Here is a 25,955-nt window from a genome sequence, read left to right as displayed (position 1 = left end):
CACACCTGGCTAAGTTTTGTATTTTAAATAGAGACAGGGTTTCATCATGTTGACCAGGCTGGTCTTGAACTCCTGACCTCAAGTGATCCACCTGCCTCGGCCTCCCAAAGTGCTGGGATTACAGGCGTGAGCCACCACACCTGGCCCATATCATCTCTTCTGGCAACCTCGGCTGGAAGGGCCGCCTCCCTTCTCTGAACCCTGTGGCATTCTCCCATGACATTTATCATGGTCATTTGTATCCACATATTTATTACTGCACTAAGCGGAGGTTTCCTCCAGGGCTTGTATCTCCAGTCCCCAACACAGCACAAGGTCTGACACATAGCAGGTGTCCAATAAATGCAATTTCCCCTCCTCTTCTGCCTGTGGATGACTCACTGTACGCATGCCCTGTGTCTCTGTCACAGCAAAGCATAGCACCTCCTCGGCACACATCGCCATCATTTCCCTTCTGTGCCTGCAGAAGACGTGACTACCTGGTCACTGAACTCTTTTCCAGTGATCTAGGACTCAGGCTTGGAACCATTCTCAACACAGAGCGCTGGCAAGCCTGCAGCTTAGCAGGACAGTGAGCATGTGGATGCAAGTAACCCTGTTGACCACGTAAATGAAGCTGGGATGCAGGATCAACTCTGCCCTCTTTGGCAGAAACCCAGTGTCTAACAGACAGAGTCACACACAGTCAGAATCAGATCTGTGCTTAGAGCCACGTATTCTAGTGGACTAGTGATTCTCAAACTTTTGTGGTCCTAACATTTACCCAGGGTGCTTGTTAAAAATGCAGCTCTCCAGGTCCTACATGCAGAAGCTCTGACTGGGAGGATCTAAGGTATGCCCAGGAACTAGGAGTTTACAAGCACCCCAGGAGCTGATGTGGGTGGCCTCAGACCACAATCGGGGCATTGCTTATCAGGTCTCCACAAGTCTGCAGCCATTCTCATTGTTTGAACAGTGAACCGGAGGCGCAGAGAGGGGCACGCAGTGCCTGAGGTCACATATCAAGTGTCAGAGCCAGAACCCACGGTTCTCTGCAGAGTCCCACAAGAGAGATGGTTGCCTGCAGCCCCTAGAAGTGGGCATCGGAAGGCTGGCCAGAGCTGGTGGGGAGGTGCCTGGAACCTGTGTCTGAGGAAGGGGGCCACCGGGCTGCACTCACCCCTTGCTCCATGCTGTCGTTGGCACGGTCTGTGACTTTGGAGATGAGGCTCAGTGCACCTGGGGAGGGACACAGAGCAGGAGTTGGGCCATTGCATGAGGGGCATCAATTTTCTCCACTGCAGTGTCAGGTCACAGGCCTCAAGCCCAGCTTGGCCACTACTGCCGAAGTGACCTTGACAGCGATTTGACCACTGTCATGCATGTCTCAGTTTCCCTGGCTATAAACTGAATATAATAGGGACCACCCTGGCAGGTGATACACAGGGACAGCCACATCGAATTGGGAGGAAACAGGGAGACTGTAGTGAACTTTTCAGACTCAGCACCACCCCCCAATCACCAAATTCCGGTGACCCCCCATCCCCTCTAATGGGATGTCCTCTCATCCTAGGATGTCCCCACAGCTGAGGTGACGGGGGACTCATCTCAGAAGAGCTGGGGGCTCTCACAGCAGTCCCAGACGTGTCATATACAGAACCCGCCAGCTGGTGGGGAGGGGACTATGTCCTGGGCCTTGGAATTGGGGCAGGGTCCAGGCTTTGGGGCAAGGAGGCAGAGCAGGCTCGAGTACCTCCCTCCGTGTTCATGCTGGACTCACCCTGTGTGTTGTCGTACTCGGCGGAGTCCGGGCAAAGGTTGTTTAAATAGTCTGTTGGCAGGACAAGAGCCAGGAGTCAGCCACTGGCGAGGTCAGCACCCTCTGCCCACAGCTGTGGCCACCCCCTCTCTTGCCAGAGTTGGAAGTTCGAGAAGAGTGAGGCATCTACCCCCTCTCCCCTGCTGGCCCCATCACGATAACCACGCTAGCATGAAACCAGGCCCCCAGCACCACCGGCAGCATTGCTGCCACAGCTGCTTGTCCCTCACTTCTCCAACAGATACCCACTGAGCACCTGCCTGGCACTGGGCCATGCCTTGGAGACAGACACAACAAGCTGAATCCATCTTCAAGAAGCTCTACATCCTCCAGCCCCTCCCCAGTGACCGCTTGTCCATCCGCTCGTTCTATTCTGGCCATGATGGCTTTCTTGAACATGCCAAGCTTGTTCCTACCCCAGGGCCTTTTGTACTTGCTGTTCCCTCTGCCTGGCACTCTCTTCAGATCTTCATATGGCTCATGTCCTCACTTTACTGAGATCTCTGTCCAATGCCGCCTCCTCAGAGAGGTCTTCCCTGATCGCTGAGTCTAACACAGCTGCCCTGTTCCCTCTGTCTCCTTAACTTGCTTTATTCTTCTTAAGAGTTCCTAACATACCTTATCTTTTGTCTTTCTTATTTGCTTGTCTAGGGTGTAAGCTCCACAGTGTCACTGAGTTTGCTGTTCGATTTACTGCTGCATCTCCAGCATCCAGTGTGGGAAATGGTGCATAGGAGGTGCTCAATAAATAGAATGAATTCTCTAGTCCCTGGCCCTAATGTATTTTTGAGGAGTGCCAGTTTCTACCTGGAATTACACAGCCATGCCTACATATGTACTGTCTATCTCTCTCATTAGGACATCAGTTTCCCAGGGCAGGGATCTTTGTCCATTTGGGAGGCAGCTGAATAAATGGGTCTGGAGCTCAGAACAGAGGAATGGGTGTTTCCAGTGGGCAGAGATACGGGAAAAGGCATAGAGAGGGAAGGGAAGGGGACCCAGGACTGAGCCCTGAGAAGCTCTGATGTTTACGGGGCAGTGGAGGCTGGAAGGCCACCAGCACAGACAGAGAAGGGACAGAGAGATGGGAGGCAAGTGGGAGACAGTATACCACAGAAACCCTGGGAAGAAAGGACTCGAGAAGCAGGCAGTGGTCATGGGTCCAGCAAGTCCAAGGCTGATAATGTCCACTAATGTGGCCACAAGGAGGACTCTGCTGACAGGCGTGGCTTCAGTGAAATGAGGAGATGGCCAGCTGAGGCAGGGAGGAAGTGCAAGCTGGGGAGGGGTGTCATTGGGTTTTTGTGTTTTACGAGGGGGGTGGCCACTGGAGGGAGCTTTCTAAGGTGGCAGGAGGTGGTTCAGGGAGCTCAAAGCTCAACTAGAGGGAAAGGTGATGGCAGACGCCACCCTTCCCCAACACCTGCCTGCCATGGTCAGAGGTGAGGTCGCCACAGTCCCCTCCACCCCTCCTCAGGGGCCTTCCCTGCCCCGCCACCTCAATCCCCATTGACCTCCTGTGGGGCCTACCTGTGAGGAGCACTTGGTACTGGAAGAGGCGCTGAACCACCCGCAGCAGCCGATGCTTCACAGTCTGGCTGCCTCCTTGTACACTCTGCTGCTCTCAAGACAGGGGAGGAAAAACCTCATCAGAAACCCCTCCTGAGCACACACGCTCACAGCAGCCCACATACACTGTCCCATCCACACCTCTTCCCGAGCCAGCTGAACTTCTCCCTCATCTCCAAAACCAGGTTCTCCTCCTGCGGGAAGCCCTCCCGGATTAGCCCGGCCTGCTGTAACTGCTCACTCCATCATGCTCCCAGTTGGTGCTACACTCAGTATCAAGCCTCTCCTAGTCCCTGCTCTACTCTTAATGTTAGCAATGGAGGAAAGCTCCCCATATTTCTGCCCAGGAAAACTGGATCCCCAGTTCGTGGCTAGTGTTGGGAATTTCCTTGAACACTCCATGGCTGGGGCTCTGGCTTGGTTGGTGCTTTTCAACTGAGACAAGAAAACTACCCGAGACCCTTACTGTGGGTGGTGCTCACTGCACTGTCATCTGCTGCCCAACAGCGGATGTTCTGGATTCTGGGTTCTCCTTCCTGATGGGTCATCCTCTCATCCCTCTGGCCAGGTCTTCCCTGTCTGCTCCCCATCCCCAGACCTACCAAGATGTCCCATTGATTTGCATTAAGCCCTTCGCCCACCTCAACCCCTGCATCCTTACAGCAGGGTCTCAGAGGACCAGGGAACCCACCTCAAATTCACGGACAGCAGCTGCCAGCCGGGGAGAATGGAGGCAATTCTCACTGAGCAGACCCAGGTACCTGTCGAACTGCAGGATGTGAGTGGCGTGGTGATCAAACCCCTGCTCCCGGGCCAGGAAGACGTCAGCTACCTTCTGCTGGCTCTCCCTGCAGCCAGGGATGGGGATGGGACAGTGAGAACTCAGCCTTGTAACCAATGCGGGGTTAGAAGCGGGGGCCTGGAGTCATATCCCTGCGTGCAGATCCCAGCTCAACCCTTGCACAGTTGTTTTACTTTGAGCAAATGACTTAATACTTCTGAGTTCGGCTTTCCCATCCATCAAATGGAGATACCATTTCATATGGTGGTGTTTTATCCGTCTCCATTCCCTCAATGCAACAAAAGTGGAGCCTGGGGGTCCAGGGACTGCTCACCAATTTGACAGCCTTTCCTCCAGCTCCTCCAGGATGCCTTGGTGAAGGTCGTGGATGGCTGGGAGTTCGCTCAGGCCCTGCCTCAGCTCCTCCCGGGCCAATGTGTCTCTGCCTTCATGGTCGATGTCATCCAAGGCCCTCATGACAGCTCCATGGAAATCCTGAAACGCCAAAAGGCCTGTTACCCACAGGTTGACAGGACTGAGCACAAGTCCTCCTTGGCAGATTTCCCCTGGGGCTTTGGAGCCCTGGCCTACGTGAAGACAGCAGTGAGAACTTAAGCCAGTGTCTCCAGACCCAACAGTCTCACCTACAAAGCAGAGATGACCACATGCACCTGGCGACCATAGGGTTGCCTGAGCTGACACCCAAAGAGCACCCAACCCAATGCCTGGCACAGAGCAGGGCTCAACACACACTCGCTTTCCTCTCCTTGTGGCCACTTGGTGAACACTTCTTTTACAAGATGGGTGAGAGATTGGGTAATTCCTTCTCTAAAGAAGCAGAAGGCTGGCCAGGCACGGTGGCTCATGCCTGTAATCCCAGCACTTTGGGAGGCCGAGGCGGGTGGATCATGAGGTCAGAAGATCGAGACCATCCTGGCTAACACGGTGAAACCCTGTCTCTACTAAAAATACGAAAAAAATTAGCCGGGCCTGGTGGCGGGTGCCTGTAGTCCCAGCTACTCGGGAGGCTGAGGCAGGAGAATGGCGTGAACCCGGGAGGCGGAGCTTGCAGTGAGCCGAGAGCACGCCACTATATTCCAGCCTGGGCAACAGAGCGAGACTCCATCTCAAAAAAAAAAAAAAAAAAAAAGAAGCAGGTTTTGCTTTCTCATTATCCATCTTTGAAGAGGTTCATGTGCTATACTGTTTCAAAAAGAAGTCTAAGGAAATTATAGGCATCCACCCTATGGTGTATTAAGCGGTGACCAAAAATGATAAAGGTGGTGGCTATGTAGAAATATTCACATCATAGTGTTCAGCAATCAATAAGGAGTGCAGAGCTGTTTCCACACCCTGATATAACTGTGTAAAAAGTGAGTAGAGGAGAAAACTAAAAGAAAACAGGATGACATGCAAACAGTGGCTGTCAGGAGTACAGAATTAGGAATGACTGTTTATCTTCTTGTCTCTATTTTCTAAAATCTGTCATGATTAATGTAATTCTAAAACTAAACTCAATTTAATAAATATAAAAAGTATATCTGGGAGCTGGGCGCGGTGGCTCACGCCTATAATCCCAGTACTTTGGGAGGCTGAGGAGGGCAGATCACCTGAGGTCAGGAGTTCGAGACCAGCCTGACCAACATGGAGAAACCCTGTCTCTACTAAAAATACACAAATTAGCTGGGCCATCTGGTGGCGCATGCCTGTAATCCCAGCTATTCGGGAGGCTGAGGCACGAGAATCGCTTGAACCCAGGAGGCGGAGGGTGCGGTGAGCCGAGATTGCGCCATTGTACTCCAGCCTGGGCAACGAGAGCAAAACTCCGTCTCAAAAAACAAACAAACAAACAAAAAACAAACAAACAAAAAAGTTGTATCTGGGTTCTCTAGTCTGTTCCATGTATCCTGTTTTTAATGCAAGTACTATGCTGATTTGGTGACTAAAACTTTGTAGTAAATTTTGAAGTCAGGTAGTGTGATGCTTCCAGCTTTGTTCTTTTTGTTCGGGATTGCTTTGGCTGTTGGGGGTCTTTTGTGGTTCCATATAAATCTTGGGACTTTTTCTACTTTTGTGAAGAATGTCATTAGTATTTTGATAGGGATTGTATTGGATCTATAAATTGCCTTGGGTAGTATTGTCATTTTAGCAATATTAGTTCTTCTAATCCATAAGCATGGAACATCTTCTCATTTTTGTCTGTGTCCTCTTCAATTTCTTTCATCAGTGTTTTGTGGTTTTCCTTGTATAGATCTTTCATTGCTTTGCTTAAATTGATTCGTAGGTATTTTATATCCTTTGTAGCTACGATAAATGGGATTGCTTTCTTGATTTCTTTTTCAGATTGTTCACTTTGGGTATATGGAAATGCTACTGATTTTTTGTATGCTGACTTTGTATTCTGCAACTTTGCTGAATTTATTTATCAGTTCTATTAGTTTCTTGGCGGAGTCTTTACTTTTCTCTGAGTATAAGATCTTGTCAGCTTTCATATCAGCACTTTAATATCAGCACTTAGGGCCAAGGCTGGGGGATCACTTGCACCTAGGAGTTTGAGATCAGCCTGGGCAGTATGGCAAAACCCCATCTCTACAAAAAATACAAAAATTTGCTGGATGGGGTGGCAGGTGCCTGTGGTCCCAGCTTCTTGGAAGGTTGGGAGGATCACCTGAGCTCAGGAGGTCAAGCCTACAGTAAACTCTGATTGGACCACTGCACTCCAGCCTGGGTGACAGAGAAATACCCTGTCTCAAAAAACAAAACAAAACAAAAACCCCGAAACCAGATCTTGTTGTCTGTGAACCCAGATACAAATCCACACAATCACAGTCAACTCATCTTTGACAAGGGTGCCAAGAACAGACACTGGGGAAAGGACAGTCTCTTCCATAAATGGTGCTGGGAAAACTGAATAACTATATGCAGAAGAATGAAACTAGACCTCTATCTATCACTATACACAAAAGCCAAATCAAAATGGATTAAAGACTTAAATCTAAGACCTCCAACTATGAAGCAACTAGAAGAAAACATTGGGGAAATATCCTAGAACATTGGACTAGGTGAAGATTTTCTGCACAAGACCTCAAAAGCACAGGCAACCAAAGCAAAAATAGACAAATGGGATTACATCACTCTAAAAAGTTTCTGCACAGCAAAGGAAACAATCAACAAAGTAAAGGGACAACCCACAGAATGAGAGAAAATACGTACAACCTATTCATCTGATAAAGGATTAACAACCAAAATATAGAAGGAGCTCACACAATTCAAATAGCAAAAAAGCCCAAAAAATCCAATTTAAAAATAGGCAAAAGATCTAAACAGACATTTCTCTAAAAAAGACATACAAATGGTCAATAGGTAGATGAAAAAAGGCTCAACATCACAATCATCAGAGAAATGCAAACCAAAACTACAACAAGGAATCACCTCACCCCTGTTAAAATGGCTTTTATCAAAAAGACAGGCAGTAACAGATGTTGGCAAGCACGCAGAGAAAGGGGAACCCTTGTTAGCGAGAATGTGAAATAGTACAGCCACTATGGAGAACTGTATGAAGGTCCCTAAAACACTAAAAATAGTACTAGAAGGATCACTTGAGGCCAGAAGTTCAAGACCAGCGTGGGCAACATAGCAAGATCCCATCTCTTAAAAAAAAAAAAAAAATCAGCTGAACCTGTGTCTGGGGTCTCAGCTACTTAGGAAGCTGAGGCAGGAGGATCGCTTGAGCCCAGGAGGTCAATCCTGCAGTGAGCCAAGATTATGTCACTGTACTCTAGCCTGGGTGACAGAGTGAGACCCTGTCTCAAAAAAAGATTAAAAAAAAAAAGAACTACCAATGTTCCAGCAATTTCACTACTAAGTAGATATTTAAAAGAAAGAAAACCAAATATATCAAAAAGATAGCTGCACCCACTTGTTTTTCGCAGCACTATTCACAATAACTGAAGTATGGATTCAACCTAAGTATACCTCAACAGATGAATGGATAAAGAAAATGTGGCATATATACACAATGGAATAGAATTCAGCCATGAAAAAGGATGAAATCCTGTCATTTGCAGCAACACGAATGGAACTGGAGGTCATTATGTAAGTGAAATAAACCAAGCAAAGAAAGACAGATATCGCATGTTCTCACTCACATGTGGTAGCTAAAAAAGTGGATCTCATGAAGATAGAAAGTAGGCTGGTGGTTACTAAGGTGGGAAGAGGGTGGCAATGAAGACAGGATGATTAATGGGTAAAGATATACATTCTGATAAAAGAAATAAGGCCGGGCACGGTGGTTCACACCTGTAATCCCAGCACTTTGGGAGGCAGAGGCACGTAGATCACCTGAGGTCAGGAGTTCGAGACCAACCAGGCCAACATGGTGAAACCCTGTCTCTACTAAAAATACAAAATTAGCCAGGCGTGATGGCCGGTGCCTGTAATCCCAGCTACTCAAGAGGCTGAGGCAGGAGAATCGCTTGAACCTGGGAGGCGGAGGTTGCAATGAGCTGAGATTGTACCACCACTGTACTCCAGCCTGGGCGAAAGAGCAAGACTCTGTCTCAAAAAAAAAAAAAAAAAAAAAAAAAAAAAGAAGAAGAAGAAGAAGAAGAAGAAAAGAAAGAAAAAGAAATAAGACCCAGTATTAGATAAATCAGTATGGTGACTATAGTTACAATAACGGATTGTACATTTTGAAATAGCTAGAAGAGGCCAGGCATGGTGGCTCACACCTATGATCCCAGCCCAGCACTTTGGGAAGCCAAGGTGGGAGGACTACTTGAAGACAGGAGTTCAAGACTAGCCTGGGCAATATAGTGAGACTCCATCTTTACCAAAAATTTAAAAGGTTAGCTGGGCTTGTTGGCGCATCACTGTAGTTCCAGGTATTTGCTGAAGCAGGAAGATGGCTTGAGCCCAGGAGTTCCAGGTTGCAGTGAGCTATGGTTGTGTCACTACACTCTAACCTGGGTGACAGAGTGAGACTCTGCCTCTAAAAAATATACAAATAAATAAATAAATAAATAAATAAATAAGTAAAATAACTAGAAGAGAACAATCTGATTGCTTCCAGCATAAAGACAAACATTTAAGGTGATGCATATTCTGAGTACACTGATTTGCTCTTTGCAAATTATATAAACATATTAAATGATCACATACCCTGAAACTATGTACATCTATTATGCATTTTTAAATAAATTAAATAAAAATTTATAAAGAATATAAAGTTTCTTTCTCATAAGAAAAATATCTTATCTTCAAATACATTTGCTCTTTCATGAGGCCTAGCTCTAGTTTTAAATACATGGCTGGGGTGGGGGTGGGGAATCCTGAAACCACCTTGAGCTGTGGAGCAATGCATATTGGGAAAATCCCAGGGTCAGAGATCATGCACTCTTGCCCAAATGGAGAAGTTCAAATCACCTTCCACAGTCAGCAAAGATGATTCCTCTGCCTTGTTGGATTGTCTCCCCGATGGGAGCTCACTATGGGGCAAGACATCTCACTCCACTGCTAGACAGTTTCATTTCTTTTCTTTTCTCCTTTCTTTTCTTTTCCTTTTATTTTCTTTCTTTCTTTCTTTCTTTCTTTTTTTAATGGACTTTCACTCTTGTTGCCCAGTCTGGAGTGCACTGGCACGATCTCGGCTCACTGCAACCTGCACCTCCCGGGTCCAAGTGATTCTCTTGCCTCAGCCTTCTGAATACCTGAGATGACAGGTGCCTGCTGTCACGCCAGGCTAAATTTTTGTATTTTTAGTAGAGACAGGGATTCACCATGTTGGCCAGGCTGGTCTCAAACTCCTGACCTCAGGTGATCTGCCCGCCTTGGCCTCCCAAAGTGTTGGGATTACAGGCATGAGCCACTGCACCTGGCCTGCTGGACAGTTTCTACTGCTGGAAAGGTCTTCTTTAGGCCAGATGCAGTGATTCACATCTGTAATCCCAGCACCTTCAAAGGCCGAGGAGGATCGCTTGAGCCTAAGAGTTGGATGGAGACCAGCCTGGGCAACATGACAAGACTCTGCAAAAAATTTAAAAATTCTCCAGGCATGGTGGTGCATGCCTATGGTTCCAGCTACCTGGGATGCTGAGGTGGGAGCGTCACTTGAATCTGGGAGGTTGAGATTGCAGTGAGTTGTGATGGTGCCACTGCACTCCAGCCTGGGTGATGGAGCTAGACCCTGTCTCAAAAAAATAAAATAAAGGTCTTTTGGATATAAGGATCTAAAAGTGGGAAGTGCCTGAGAGAGAGGATGGACAGCCCTTCCTCCAGGAAGCCTTTCTGGCCTTCTCTCCCCAAGTGAAGGCCAGAGGCTTTTCTACCCCTCCCTGCAGGGGAACAGTGAGGAGTAGAAAAAAGGACAGGGAGGTGGCATAGGACAGAGAGGGAAACAGGGAGAGAGAGAGAGAGAAAGCAAAATAAGGAAGCAGAGCCAGTGAACAGGCATGACAGAGAGGGAGGTAAAAAGAGAGAGAGAGAGAAAGAGAGAGAGAGAAGGGGAGAATGGGAGGAAGAGAAGGAAGGAAGGAGGGAGGGGGCAGGAAGGGAGAAGGAAGGAGGGCTCCATGGTGAGATGTAGAGACTGAGAGACCCCCTCACACTGTGCCTCCAACATCTGCCCAGAGGCGTGTGCTTGCGCCATCAGACAAGGAGAGCAGATGTGGGGTTTAAAAAGGTCTGTCCTTCCTGAACACCTCATCCTGTCCTGTGCTGACCTCCTGCTGATGGCCTGCTCTGTCCAGAACTATGGGGAGGGCACAGAGAGGGTGGCCCTCCCTGACTCGCAGTCCCAAGGAGCAAGGATGAGCTGGTTCCTGCCCCAGTCCAGCACAATTCAAGGTCTTGGGAAACTTCTAGCCCCAACATGAAGGTCAGAAACCCTCACGGGGCTGAGTCTTGAACTAACAAATGGACTCTCTGTGATGAAGGTATGTGTGTTCCTATGAAGAGGCCACATGGCTAACCTGTAAAGAGAAACTGAATGTCCTCATATAGGAGCTATCAGAGCCTTTCCTGAAAGCATGTTTTAGAGGGCACAAGAGGCGAGGGTTGTGAGTAGGGCAGCAGGTGCAGAGGGCAGCTGAATGGAGGTGGTGGGTAATTCTGACTTCTGCCACAGCTGGCTCTGGGGTACTGGGGTCATTCTGAGCCTGGGGTGGAGGTTTCCCTGCTGACCTGGGGCAGGAGGACTCCCAACTCTTTCCCTGTGAGTCTTCATATTCAGGACCCAACCTCCAGCCCTGCAGGCTCTTCTCAGCCCTGGCATCCCAGGAAAGGAAAGAAAAACAGCCCTGTATCCTGATGAGGGCAATGACCCCTCTTGTGTGGGCATTGTCTGACAGGGCTTTCAACCCACTCTTATTTGTTCTGGGCTGGGTTCAAGTCCAGATACTCCACAGGGTATTGGACGACTAGGCAAGCTGTCACCTGTCTGAGCCTCGGTTTCCTCACCTGTAAAATGGGGATAACAGTACCACAAAGTATAGCAGGAGGCTGCAGAGAGGCTCTTCCTGATGACTACAACTGCTTTGTCAGTTGTACAGTGCGGAGAAAGAAAAGGAAGAACAGGCAAAGACAAGACCAGCTGTATTTGCATCACTCTCCAGGGAGCTTAAATATTAATTGCTCTCCAAGCTGGTTTCTCATCTGTAATTAATTCTCACTGAATCGACTCAGTCCCAATGGGCAGGATGGCCATCACCAACATGACTTATTTCAAAAACTAGAGCATAATCAGAATTGCCACAAACATCCGTTCTTAAAACTCATGCACCAGCTGGAAGTGCTAAGTGCCAGCCTCACCATCCATCACTCCCTGAAAGGGTTCTGCTGTCTCATCAACTCATCAACTCGGGCCCATAATCACACCTGGGGGTCCTGGCAGCCATCTGAGTGGGAGGAAGGGTGGAGAAGCCACCCAGTCCTCATTCCTTTATTCATTCAGCAAGTATTTGGAGTACCTGCTTTGTCAATTGTACAGGGCTTTGCAAGCCCTGAGGAGACAGTGGGAGCATGGAGAGATGCACTTCTGCTCTCAGAGAGTTTGCAACCTGGGTAATTGTTCCAAAGCCATGAGTAAAAAGACTATTTCAATACAGGGGTCTAAGTGTTGTGATGGGGAAAAGCAAAGGATCCAGCAAACCAGAGAAGGGAGACCTGGCTTGGCCATAGGAAAGCCTTCCAAGGAGGCAGTGACTATGCTGAGACGAGAGGCGAGCATCCCAGGCAGAAGGGATGGCAGGTGCAAAGGCCCTGAGGCGGATGAGGAGCTGAGGGGTGGAGCATGGTTTGGGCAGAGTGTGTAGCCGTGTGTGCAATGATCGCGTAATGCTGAGAATATACTGAAAACCATGAAATTGTACAGGCCGAGACGGGCGGATCACGAGGTCAGGAGATCGAGACCATCCTGGCTAACACGGTGAAACCCCGTCTCTACTAAAAAATACAAAAAACTAGCCGGGCGAGGTGGCGGGCGCCTGTAGTCCCAGCTACTCAGGAGGCTGAGGCAGGAGAATGGCGTAACCCCAGGAGGCGGAGCTTGCAGTGAGCTGAGATCCGGCCACTGCACTCCAGCCTGGGTGACAGAGCGAGACTCCGTCTCAAAAAAAAAAAAAAAAAAAAAGAAAATACACCATGTTTAGCCAGAGGCCTTTAGCCCTCGTGGGCACCTACTGCACAGCTGGGGCTGGGTTACACGTATGCCAGTCTGAAAAAGCAACAGCTTTTACAAAATAGTGCGTTGGCAGACTATTCACGTATCCTACATGTTTCCGTTACTCCCCTCTAACAAAGAGAGAGCAGTGTGCCTCACTCACTTGTTTTCGCCTTCAGATTTGCTCGGCTTTGTTCACAACTGTGCTTAATGTCTGACACGTCAATGATTAGGCTGTTACAGATCAATTAAGTAAAAATTGCTGAGGGTGGAACCTGAGCATCTGTGTTTGCTTGTTTGTTTGTGAAAGGATCTCATTCTGCCACCCAGGCTGGAGTGCAGTGGTACGCTCATAGCTCACTGAAGCCTCAAACTCCTAAGCTCAAGTGATCCTCCCATCTCAGCCTCCCAAGCAGCAGGGATTACAGGCATGTGCCACCATGTCTGGCTAATTAAATATATATATATATTTTTTTTGTAGTGATGGGGTCTCACTATGTTTCCCAGGCTGGTCTCAAACTCCTGGCCTTAAACAATCTTCCCACCTTGGTCTCCCAAAGTATTGGGACTTCAGGTGTGAGCCCCCATACCGGGCCTAAATGTGCCATTCTTAACAGGCCTCTGGGCCTTTACAAACGTTGATCCCGTTGCCAGGCACAGCCTTCTTCACTGCACCCCCGCCTGGCTTTTCAACACGTTTTCCTCTGGGCATCCCTCTCCAACTCCAAGAAGACTGGGATGGATGCCTCCTCCGAGCCCCCAAAACCTCGGTATACCACCCACCATGGTGTTACTATTGTTCTTTTTCATGCCAGTCTCTCTCTCTAGACCATCAGTGCCTTGAGGGCAGAGACCCTGCCGTCACTGACTCCCTGATACGTCACCCAGACCAGGTGCTCAGAAAGTTAATTTTCTTATTTTAATTTGTTTGTTTGTTTGTTTGTTTTGTAGGGACAGGGTCTTGCTATGTTGTTCAGCCTGGAGTGCAGTGGCTGTTCACAGGTACGATCAGGGTCCACTGCATCCTGGGCTCAAGCGATTCTCCTGCCTCAGCCTCCCAAGTAGCTAAGACTACAGGCATCCACCCCCATGTATGGCAGGAAGTATTATTGGACTGAAGAAAGGATAGGACTGCTGGGAGGAGAACTTGCTCCACCATCACTCATTCATTGGCTACATACTGAGCATCAGTTGTGTACCAGGCTTCACAAGCCACTGGGAACAAGGGTACCGTCCAGCTCTTTGCCCTTAAGGAGCTCAGAGTTTAGTGATGAAGGCAGAGAGCAAACAAGCACCTAAAATTAGCCCCAAAACACAATCAGCAAAACCTGACAACTGACGGAGAGACATACAACCCAATAACCATAGCTGAGAGGTCAATAAGCCTCTCTCAACAATGGACAGAAAGTGAGGATGCAGAAGACTCAAAAGGATCCATCAGCTCGCCCCACACAGCATTCACAGAACACCCCACCCAACACGAGCAGAGGGCCCATCCTTCTCAAACACACGTGGAACACTCCCCAGGTATGCTAGGGCGTATGCTGGGCCAGAAAATACATTTAAGTAAATTTAAAAGGACTGAAACCATACAAAATATGTTTTCCAACCACAACGGGATTAGCAGAAGGATAAATTAGAAATCAGCAGCAGAAGATGTGGGAAACACACAAATACTTGGAAGTTACATGACACAGTTTTAAACAATCCATGGGTCAAAGAAGAAATCACCAAGGGGATTATTAATGGAAAGTATTGTGAGCTGCATGAAAATGAAAACACAACATAACCAGTAACAAATATATAAATTAGGTACTTTCGAACAGTGAAAGGTGGTGTGAAGAAAATGAGGTGTGAGATGGAGTGCAGAGGAGAGAAGTACACCCACAGCACGTCACCCTCCCCATGTCCACACCCTTGCCACAGCCTCATTGGAGGGGAGAGCACATCCCTGCCCCTTATGCCTTTGGGCCTGGCCATGGCACCTGCTGCTGTCAATGGGGTGTGTGTGGAAAGGATGATGTGCCAGTTGTGAACTTGATTCTAAGATGCCCTCTGCTGTGTCTCCTGCCATCACCATGGGAAGAGCTTCCTGGGGCACATGCTGCCCCTTCAGCCTAGGCCCCAGGATGAACACACAAGAAGCAGAGCCACCAAGATGAATCCAGCTTTCACTCAGCTTCCTCTGCACCTAGGACTACCCAAGGATATGAAAGGAGAAGCTTGACAAGTGAAGTTTTCAAGGGGACTAACCCAGCTGGGAGGCATGACCTGTTGCTTTTCTACCTTTCTCTTTCTTCCTGACTGGGATATAGATGTAATGGTTAGAACTGCAGCAGCCATTCTGTGTTCATGAGAAACCTTGGAAATGGATGCTGCAGATGGAACTTTAGTCCTGAGACTGTGTGGAGTTGCCAAATTTGACCTGGATCTCCTGCTTCTGGATTTATTTCACATGAAAGAAGAATCCCTAAATTACTTAAGCCATCGTAATTGGGTTTTTGTTACTAGCAGTCAAACACAGTTCCTAACCAACACAGAATGTTTAGGAAAAACTTCTGTAGTAGACTGTCTTTTCCAACAACACCCACAACAATATCTCCTATCTCAATGGTCTTTATACAATGTGAGCTCGATATTCCTCCCATTGAAGAGCAGAGACTATGTCCCCTCCCGTTGAAGCTGGGTAGACCTTTGTGACTGTCTTAACTCATAGGGTATGGTGGAAGTGGTGCTACAGGACGTCCAAGGTCAGATCATAAAAATGCCATGAACTTCTACTTGCTCTCTCAGGACACTTACTCTTAGGACCCAGCCACCATGCTGTGCAGAAGCCCAAACTCATGTAGGCAGAGACCACATGGAGTGGCCACAGACAAGTGTTCTGGCCAACCTCCCAGCTTAAGTCTCGGACAACAGCCAGTCTCAACCACCTGATGTGTGAGTGAAGATGTAGGGAACTGAAGGCCCGTGGGACGTGAGCAACTCGGCATTCCACTGGAGGCTATATGATCAAACAGCAAACTGTTTATCATGAACGCAGAATGTGGGCAAACTCACAACTGCGCCTGCCGAAAGAAGGTTTGCTGGAGGCATTCACTCCCTGGCGCTTCTCCTTTCATATCCTTGGGTAGTCCTAGTTGCAGAGGAAGCTGAGTGAAAGCTGGATTCATCTTGGTGGCTCTGCTTCTTGTGTGTTCATCCTGGGGCCTAGGCTGAAGGGGCAGCATGTGCCCCAGGAAGCTCTTCCCATGGTGATGGCAGGAGACACAGCAGAGGGCATCTTAGAATCAAGTTCACAACTGGCACATCATCCTTTCCACACACACCCCATTGACAGCAGCAAGTGTCATGGCCAGGGCCAAAGGCATAATGGGCAGGAACGTGCTCTCCCCTCCAATAAGGCTGTGGCAAGGGTGTGGACACGGGGAGGGTGACACTGCGACATCTAGAGAAAGCAGTCTTGCAAGCCTACTCTGGACTGAGCAGCTGACCCCTTCTTCCACCCCACTTCTCACTATCTCTTTTGCCTAATAAATACAGAGGACTGTGTAAAGCTCAGGGCCCCTCTCCACTAGAGGCAAGGTGCCCCCTGACCCGTTCTTCCAAATATACTCTTTTGTCTACTGTGTAACCCGCACAGACCTAGGGAGACTGAATAAAGGGGGTGAATGCGGGAATGAAAGACAAGAGACAAAAGAGTGTATTTGGAAGAAGGGGTCACCTTGCCTCTAGTGGACAAGAGCCCTGAGCTTTACACAGCACTCTGTATTTACTAGGCAAAAGAGATCGTGAGAAGTGGGATGGAAGAAGGGGTCAGCTGCTCGGTCCAGAGTAAGCTTGCAAGACTGCTTTCTCTAGATGTCGCAGTGGAAAACATCAGCGCCAGGGAGTGATTGCCTCCAGCAAACCTTCTGTCGGCAGGCGCAGTCGTGAGTTTGCCCACATTCTGCGTTCATGATAAACAGTTTGCTGTTTGATCATATAGCCTCCAGTGGAATGCTGAGTTGGTCACGTCCCACAGGCCTTTGGCTTCCTACATGAAGACACCTCCAGGTGATCCCAGCTCCTAGCCATCAGGTCACCCCCAATCTTTGAATCTTCCAGTTGAGGCCCCAGACATCATGGAACAGAGACCAACTCCCACCACCATGCCCTGTCCAAATATCTAGTCCAGAGAATCTGTGAGCATAACAACATGGTTGTCTTACGCCACTAAGTTCTGGGGCACCACTAGTTTGCAGTGGTAACACTTGAGCTGAGACCTCAATGGGAAGATTGGGGTAGGCCACTCCAGTAGAGGAAAGAGCAGAACTGTAAGATGTGAACGCATTTGTGTTATTTGAAGAACAGTAACAAGGCCAGTGTGGCTGAAGGCAGTGATGAAGAAAACGGTAAAGGAGGTACTGCAGAGAGGTGGAGAGGGGCCAGGTCATGTGGGCCTCCTGTGTGAGGAAACTTCTCCTGGGGCAGGATGGTAACAACTTCCAGAGTTCTCTCCCAATCAGCAGACTGGCTTCTGAACAGGCCTTCTATGCCTTAGCCCAAAGGAGCGACCCTTGGTAAGAACTTTTGGTTTCTTCTAGGAGAGACTTGCTTTAGATGAAAAAACAGAGGACAGAAGGTGTCCAGGGGCCACACCTGTTCAAAATCTCTAGCTGTTCACCATATACAAGGAAAGGCACAAGCTCCTTGGCCCAGCATTTTTGGTACTTCTCGATCTGGTCCTAGCCTTATTTGGGGGACCCATTACTTGATCCCTGATTCTGCCTCCTACCTGCCTTTCCAACATTTTCTAGGTTCTAACCATGTGCGATGATGTGCTATTCTCCAAACATACCATGAGCCTGTGAGCAGTTGCTCATGCTGACTCCCTTGCTTTACGTGCCCTCTTCCACCACTACCCTGGCCTGGTGAGCTCCCTCAGAGTCCATCTCAATGGCACCTCTTCTGCAAACCTTCCTGCATATCTCAAAGTGAATATGTCTTTCCCTCCCTCATGCCCCTGCAGATTCTGCACAAAACTACAGTTCTGCAAATTATACTTACACAGAGTAATGTAAATTGTCTGTTCACATATTGATTTCTCCTCCCCACCTCCACCCTCTCTCCCTGCAAAACGAAAACTACTCAAGGGCTAGTTCTGAGCCTTATTCAGCTTTGGGACTCCAAGGCCTATTTCAGTGTCTACAGTAAACATCCTGTGATGTTTCCAGAATGAATGGGCAATTCAGATGGATAGATGAATGGATGGATTGCTGGTTGGATGGGCAGATGAGGAATAGATGGATGGTTGGATGGGTGGGTAGACATTTGAGCAGTAGATTAATTGGGAGTGAATGAGTGTATGGTTGTGTCACTTGATGCATGAATAGATGAAAGGACAGATGAGTGGGTGAAAGGCTGGCTGGCTAGGTGGATGGGTAGAGATTGACAGATGGGCAGGTAAGGAATGTTCTTATGACTGGGTTCCTGGAAGGATGGAAGGCAGCCGTTAAACCAGAAGTCAGTAAGCTTTTTCTGTAAGGGGCCAGATGATAAATATTTTAAGCTTTGTGACCCACATATGGTTTCAGTCACATATCCTCCTTTGTCTTTTTTCACAAATGTTTTAAAATGTAAACTCCATTCCTACAGAGCCCATAGGCTACACAAACCCAGGACCGTGGCCATCAGGATGACTGGAATTCATGGCAGCCACTGAGTTAGCTATAGCTACCATGTAACAAGCAACAGAGCTGCACCCCAAACACAGAAGGCCACCCCCACCCCCAACAACAATAGCACAATGTAGCCAGGACCTTTCCTGCTGGGGAGATTTGGGAGGCACCGTCAGCTCCTCCTTATCACTGGGGACAGCTTTGGTATCTCAACAGCATCAATCTCTAAGACAAAATTCTGAAGAACTTGCCAAGCTTAACAACCAGGGATAGATTCAAAGCTGAGGAGTGGTGGAGAGTGCCCGAAAGTCTATGGGTCTCCTTCAAGACTCATGTCCCTAGCTAGGACCTGGAGTCACACTGGGAGATGCCTGCCCCCTTTATCCTCGTAAGCACTGATATAAGATACAGCTCCAGACCACAACTTCCTGCAACCAGCTTCTGAGTGGTGACTGTTATTTTATTTATTTATTTTTTTTGAGACAGAGTCTCGCTCTGTCACCCAAGCTGGAGTGCAGTGACACGATCTCGGCTCACTGCAACCTCCGCCTCCTGGGTTCAAGTGATTCTCCTGTCTCAGCCTCCCAAGTAGCTGGGATTACAAGTGCCCACCACCATGCCCGGCTAATTTTTGTATTTTTAGTGGAGATGGGGTTTCACCATGCTGGCCAGGCTGGTCTGGAACTCCTGATCTCAGGTGATCTGCCCACCTCGGCCTCCCAAAGTGCTGCGATTACAGGCATGAGCTGATGACTTTTATGGGCTCTCCCTTCACCCCATCCTTAGGATATTATTATGGATTACCAGGGGCTTCAATGTCTTTCCAACTGGCAGGAAGCAGAGCAAACACAGATGCAAGTTTCCTAATTAAAACCCTCTTAAAAAGTCATAAAAAAAAATGCCCAGCCCCTCTGTCATGCTGCCAGCCCAGAAACAAGGGAGAAAGAAGAAAAAAAAAATGGGAAACTGATCCTTCCAGCCTTCACCAAATAGATCTTTTAGGTGTAAAAGCTGAATGGGGGCTGGTACATTTCACACCTGAGGGCTTTGGGGTTCAAGAGTGCACACAAGGCTTTCATCCTGAGGGGACAAAAATGAGGAGCCAAGAGCACCAGCCCAGAGTAATGCTCTATCTGCCCTCCTGGGCTCCCGGCTGCTATCAGCTCACGTGGGGATGTGATGCCAGGGTGACACTGTTGATAGGGACCTCAGTTGGGTTCAAGAGGCCTGGCTTGGTGTTGAGTGCTCTGGTACACCCAGAGATGGTCCCTGCCCCATGGAGCTCCAAAGGCAACCAGGAACACCCAGTGAATGCGAGGGCAGTGGCCTGGGAGCCAGGAGCCCCGGCACTTGTCCTGGCTCCACCACTGTGTGACGCGGGCCATGTCACCTCCTCTGGGCTTCCACATCACCACCTACAAAATGTCCAGGTGCACATCCCCAGCTCTGACATTCTTGGAGATGGTGAATGATTCAAAGCACCACAGAACCCAATGCTCAACCATGGCAAGAGTGCAAATGGCCCAGAGAGTTCAAAGGAGCGGGGAGCCTGAGTCTGCCATGGTCCCCCACTTCCCAAGTCTTTGCTGTGCCCTCTTCTCACCCTTTCCTATGGCCTAGCCCCGAACATCACCTCCTCAGGGAAGCCTGCCCAAGGTTGTCGGTCACCCCCCTCATCCGTCCCCTTTGCTGGCCAGAAAGCTCCTGGGGAAGGGCCCTGTCTGATCTGTCTTCCCATTCTCCAGTTCTTGTCATGCAGCGAGAGTTCAAAACAATGTCTGCTGAACTGAACTGAGGTGACTGCAAAGGGATACTCTGTGAGCTGTCCTGTGAGTTATGAAGGGGAGCATTGCCTGATGTTCAGGCTGTCCCCAAGTCTGGCCTCCTTTCCTCTGAAAGCCCAAAGGAGTACCCTCACCACCAGCTTAGGCACTACCACCCGATGCTAAGGAGACTGAGGAAGACTCTTGATACCCTCAGCTGCTCTGTCACCAGGCAGACACCTTTTCCATATGAACCTAAACATCACACGCATACAGGTACACAAACTCACATACACAAACTCACACAGAGCAATGCCCAGAAACACCTCACTATCCTCTTCCTGCCTTTCTCAGCAAGAGGGCTAAGGAAACCTCAAACATCCTGCCCAAAACCTCAGCCCATGCCCCCACGCACCCCATCCCTGAGCAAGGAGACGTATCCGCTGTCTGCCCGCAGAAGCACATTAATCAGGAGACGGACTTCCCTGAAAAGCCTTGGTGAGTGCCTGCCTGCTGCCAGGCCTCTGTTAATGGAAATCACCTCTGTCTCCACATTGCTTTCCTGCCTCTTATATCACAGACTTCTAAAAGGGCAATTAGTTTTGGACAACTAAAATGATTAACTCACCAGATGTAAGTGCTGGAGCATCTCCACGTATCTGCAGAGGGAAAGAGGGTTGAGGCTGCATTAATCCCCATCCTGTGTAAGCCCAGGAGGGTGACGTTTTGTTTACAAGCTCAAGGCCACAGGCAGCTCCTTGGGGACTCACGCTTTCTCTGAAGATAGCAGTTCCTGTGCGATGACAAGGGCTCTGGACTGTCCTTCCACCTGTGGGAGGAAAGAGAGCAATCAGGTGGGACAGGCATCAGTGGTTTCTAGGAGGCCACCATGCTGCTGGAGGCAAGTTCCAAGCATTTCTCAGACCATTTCCTGGTACGCATTACCTGTATGTTCTTCAACAACTTATTTAACCTCTCTGCACCTCAGTTTCCTCATCTGTAAATGTGGATTTTATTTTATTTTAAAAATGTATTTATTTTATTTGAGACAAGGTCTTGCTCTATCACCCAGGCTGGAGTGCAGTGGCATGATCTCAGTTCCCTGTAGACTCGAACTCTCAGGCTCAAGCGATCCTCCTGCCTCAGTCTCCTGAGTAGCTGGGACTATAGGTATGCACCACCACACCTGGCTAATTTTTAAAATTTTTTGTAGAGACAGGGTCTCACTACATTGACCAGTTCAAGGCTGGTATTGAACTCCTGGGCTCAAGCAATCCGCCCACCTTGGCCTCCCAAAGTGCTGAGATGATAGGCGTGAGCCACTGAGCCCAGCTATAAATGCAGATTTTAACAGAACCTAACTCTGAAGGTTGTTGAGCTAATGCCCAGCATGGCACCTGCCATTTAGTAAATGCTCAATGGCCATGATGATGGCATGACCTTTATATCCCACTTCATGACCCCACCAATCCTGAGCAACCTGTGGTTCCCCGTACTGAGGAATTCTGTCTTTTCTCTTGCTTTTGTACATGCTGTTCCCTCAGCGTCCTTTCCTGGCTAACTCCTAGTCATCCTGTAAAACTTAGCCACGGCAGCACCTCATCCAAGAAGCCTCTCCTGATCCTCCCCACTCAATGGCCTGGGCTAGGTATCCTTTCTGAGCATCCCCCTCTCATGACACTTATCATTACTGTGAAACAATCACATCTCTCCAGGAGGGCAGGGACCAGAAACTTCTACCTCTGCATGACCAGTGCTTAGCGTATAGTAGTTCTCTTTGTTGGCTGAAAGACTGAGTGAGTCAGTGAGTGCACATTCATTCCCCTTGGGAAGCACTAACTCTGCAGGCTGACCTCAGATGGTAAGCTGTTTAACCCATCTGAGCCCCAGTTTCCACAACTATATGATTTGGAAATAGACTGAGATTATGTCTATAAACAGGAAGGATGGGCAGGGCTGAGACAGATGCCTGGGCCTTCTGCCACAAGCAGGCTCCTGCTGGGTGGCCCCAAACCTGCCGGATATCAGACACAACTAGTGGCTGAGATCCAGAGATGCAAAGACACGCTGTGGCGGCCTGATGAAACTGACAGGGGAGGCTGTGAATGTGCAGGCATGGCTGGCTGTGGGTGGCCCATGGCAGAGCAGAGGGCACTCAGCTGGGAACACCTGCCTCCTGGTACAATTCTGCACAAGTCACTTTCAAGGTCAAGCCTCCGTTCCCCATATGTGGACAAACTAACTTCTAAATTCCCTTCTGTGCTGAACCTTGCATGTTACTAAACTTGAGGAGCCACTCGTCAAGTGAGTGATCCACTCTAGCGATGAGAAAATCACTGCTGAGAAAGTCACTGCATAGTGTTGTGGTTAAAAGCATGGGTTCTGAGGCCGGGCACAGTGGCTCATGCCTGTAATCCCAGCACTTTGGGAGGCTGAGGCGGGTAGATCATGAGGTCAAGAGTTTGAGACCAGCCTGTCCAACATAGTGAAACCCCGTCTCTACTAAAAATACAAAAAGAATTAGCCAGGCATGGTGGCAGGCGCCTGTAATCCCAGCTACTCAGGAGGCTGAGGCAGGAGAATCGCTTGAACTCAGGAGGCAGAGGTTGCAGTGAGCTGAGACTGTGCCATTGCACTCCAGCCTGGGCAACTGAGTGAGACTCCATCTCCAAAAAAAAAAAAAAAAAAGGCACGGGCTTTGGAACTAGGAAGTTTCCTGCCTCTGACTCTTATTTGTTGAACAAGTCATTGAGCTCTCTGTGCCTCAATTTTCTTACCTGTGAAATGGCCACAGTAGGAGAATAGTATCCAGCACATATGCATGTCATAAGGATCAGATGAGCATCTATATAGAGAATCTCTCACACTTGGAACTGTGCCGGGCACAAGGCAAGCACTATGAAATTATTGGCCATCATTATCCTTGTTGTTTTTGTCACCGAGGTGGTGCCAGAAACAAAACCAAGTAACCAGCGATAGAATAAGAAAAAAAAATTAGAGTCAAGTAGGGGAAAGGCCTTAACTGCAAAATGAAGGCTGGGCCACTCCTCTCACAGTAGCGGCAGAGAGAGTGGAAAGCAAATGGACTCTGGAATCAATCACATCCATTTCAAACCCAGCTCCAGCACTGTTTCACGGTATGACCTCTGGCGAGTCCCTATCTCTGAGCCTCAGTGTTTTCGCTGAGATCTGGTAGAGAATAACCAACCCGGTCTCACACACTGGCTTCTTGAGGACGCGTTTCTGACTCAGGGCCTCTGCATGTGCTGTTCCCTCTTCTCGCAATGCTCTTCCCCAGATCTTCTCACTGGTACTTTCTGGTTCTTAAGGTCTCTGCTCAAAAGTCACAACCTCAACCCATGACTGCCTGACCTAAAGAACACCCCAAATCATTTTCCACCCTGGGGTTTCTCCATCTTGGACTGTTGACATTTTGAAGAATAGTTTTTGCTGTAGAAGCTGTTCTTATGTATTACAGGACAACTAACAGCATCCCTGGCTTCTACCCACTGGATAACAATAGGAGCCTTCACTCCCTCATCGCCCACTGTGACAACCAAAAATGTCTTTAGACACTGCCAAATGTCCTAGGGCTTGGGGTGCTGCAAAACGTCACCCCTGGTTAAGCACCCCTGCCCCATCTTTATCCTGCTGTGCTTTTCATCAAGCAGACACGCACCAGAGCAACCTGGGCTCGCCCCTCTGCACTCAGCCTTCCTCACTCCGGATCCTCAGAATGTGGCCACAATGGCACAAAGACAACTCTGCTGGAAGTCAAGATGCCTGGATCCTCCCCCAAACAAGGCCATGGGTGGCTGTGTGGCTGTTGGCGAGCCCCTCTTGGATGCCTCCGTTTCCTCATCTGGCAAACAGGTGAGCATTCCTACCCTGCCAGGATGAGATGACATGATGGATGGCAGCCGTCATACCATACCCAAACTTCTGGAGTTGCCATCATTACCATTGTTACAATCTCCAAGCTGTCGAGGACAGGCTTTTGGTAGGGTCCAGACACGGGCCCCTCTGCACGTCCCACCCAGCCCCTCCTGCCAGACGTGCAGATTCTGGGTGGGATGCACGGGGCAGTCCTGCTTCAGTGACTCTGGGATGATGGATGTGTCTTCGCCAGGCAGCCAACGGGGAGGCCTGGCAGGCTGTGTGCCCAAGGCACGCAGAAACTGCTTCTGGGCGTTGCCCAACTGGGCCATTTAATATAGATGTTTATTTAACCAGGAAATGAACTCCGAGGCTGACGGCAGCGTCCAGGGACAGGCTTCTGGGAACAGGGCTCCTCCCAGGAGCGTGGGGGTTGGGGGTGCCAAGGCCCATGCTATTGCTATGGCATTTCTCAGGGTGAAGCTATGGGTGTTAACATCAGGCCACCTGCCCCTGCCTGAGGCTGTCCCCAGGGCCACCGGCCTCCTCCCTGGTCCCCAGCAAACCAGCTGGTTCAACACTTGGGTATTCTGGGACCCAGGCAGGTTGGGAGGAGTAGTTCTTCCTCCAGGGAACCTCAGTGTTAGACAGTGGGTCACACAAAGAGTCAGGAATCCTGGTCCTCTGTCTCCATGCTTTAGTTTTTCCAACTGTAAAACTGAGTGCTCAGCCTCCTTCTAAGACATCAGTTCCCAAAATACAGTCTGAGAACCTCTGAGGGTCTGTAAGGTCCTCCCTTTTCCAACTACACATCTGTGTGAGCCTGGATATTATTCATTTAAGTCAACCAAAACAATTCCAACCCACTGGGTGGGCAAGTGGATAGGTGAATCCAGCTACCTTCTGTTCAGCCAGACATTAGTATTTGTAAAAATGTAAAAATGCCACTCTTCTCTCTGTTTTTTCTTGATTGTTTTAGAAACTAGGGTTGTTGGGTTTTTTTGTTTTTTTTGTTTGTTTTTTTTTTTTGTTTTTGGTTTTTTTGGCATACAAGTGCTGTATTAACATGTAATGGGTTTGTTATCTTAAAATGTATTAAAAAAGGTTTTAGAATTTTCTGATTTACTTTCTAATGTGGTAAACATTGAAGATACGTGATTCATAGAAATAAAAACTCTTTGGGGCCCTCAATCATTTTTAAGAGGGGAGGTGGGTCTGAGACCAAAAACTTTTGAGAACCACTGTTTCAGAGGTTGTCACGCAAAGACAGCAAAGGGTTGTGGATGGCAAAGCTCTTTGTAATCAGTAAAAAGCTACAGGGAAGTGAGGCATTAGCATAACTGTATTATTATAGGGGCCAGAGAACCCCAGGCCTTTTGGCCTGTCCCTCAGGATGGTCCCCAAGTACGCCCAGGGTTCACACAATCCTTCCCCACAATGTCCTACCTGTGGGAGAGGAAGGAACAACCTCAAGATGCCTGACTCGTCGCCTCCGCTCTCTGCGTACAGGCCTCCTGGGTCCACACCTGCTCGACCTTTAAGATGGTGTGGACCGATGTTAACACCCACCTCTTTCTTTCACTGCTCTCTGCCAGTCCTTTGCCAAGCTCCATGCCCCTAAGGCCTCTGTGTCTGGCTCAGCACACGCCCCCATCAGTTCACACCTGTCCCCCCACACCTGCAGTCACTGAGCACTCCAATCTGAATGCCCTGTGCTCACCTCCTTGAGACCTCCTCCTCAGATGTCTCTCAGCAGTGTCTCCCTCCACTCCTTCCAGCCTGGGCCTCACCACACTCCACACTGTTCTGCCTCTGAAGTCCAGGCTTCCCACCTTTCATCTTGGAACCAAGC

At 48.9% G+C, this 25,955-nt stretch overlaps 1 protein-coding gene across 3 annotated transcripts in view; it reads right to left on the bottom strand.

Moving 5' to 3' along the window:
• The window catches only part of LOC102120488 (FYVE, RhoGEF and PH domain-containing protein 5), a 122,869-nt gene that overhangs the window by 32,362 nt on the left and 64,552 nt on the right, over window positions 1-25,955 (bottom strand). For 2 of the 3 annotated variants that reach the window (XR_006696018.3, XM_005571694.4), the window contains exons 4-10: window positions 20,998-21,056; window positions 20,856-20,886; window positions 4,483-4,643; window positions 4,059-4,215; window positions 3,329-3,416; window positions 1,760-1,810; window positions 1,160-1,218 (exon numbers count right to left, since the gene is read on the bottom strand). Coding sequence is in view for 2 of the 3 variants with exons in the window: in XM_005571694.4 (XP_005571751.3) it covers window positions 1,160-1,218; window positions 1,760-1,810; window positions 3,329-3,416; window positions 4,059-4,215; window positions 4,483-4,643; window positions 20,856-20,886; window positions 20,998-21,056 (606 nt within the window). In the remaining variant the exon portion in view is untranslated. The remainder of the gene's footprint in view (window positions 1-1,159; window positions 1,219-1,759; window positions 1,811-3,328; window positions 3,417-4,058; window positions 4,216-4,482; window positions 4,644-20,855; window positions 20,887-20,997; window positions 21,057-25,955) is intronic. The other variant, XM_045385692.3, reaches the window with a different exon arrangement.

This window comes from Macaca fascicularis, chromosome 2 (assembly GCF_037993035.2).
Source record: "Macaca fascicularis isolate 582-1 chromosome 2, T2T-MFA8v1.1".
NCBI classification, from domain to species: Eukaryota; Metazoa; Chordata; class Mammalia; order Primates; family Cercopithecidae; genus Macaca; species Macaca fascicularis.
The sequence above is the reverse complement of the archived record's forward strand: the minus strand, read 5'-3'. Positions and strand labels throughout refer to the sequence as shown.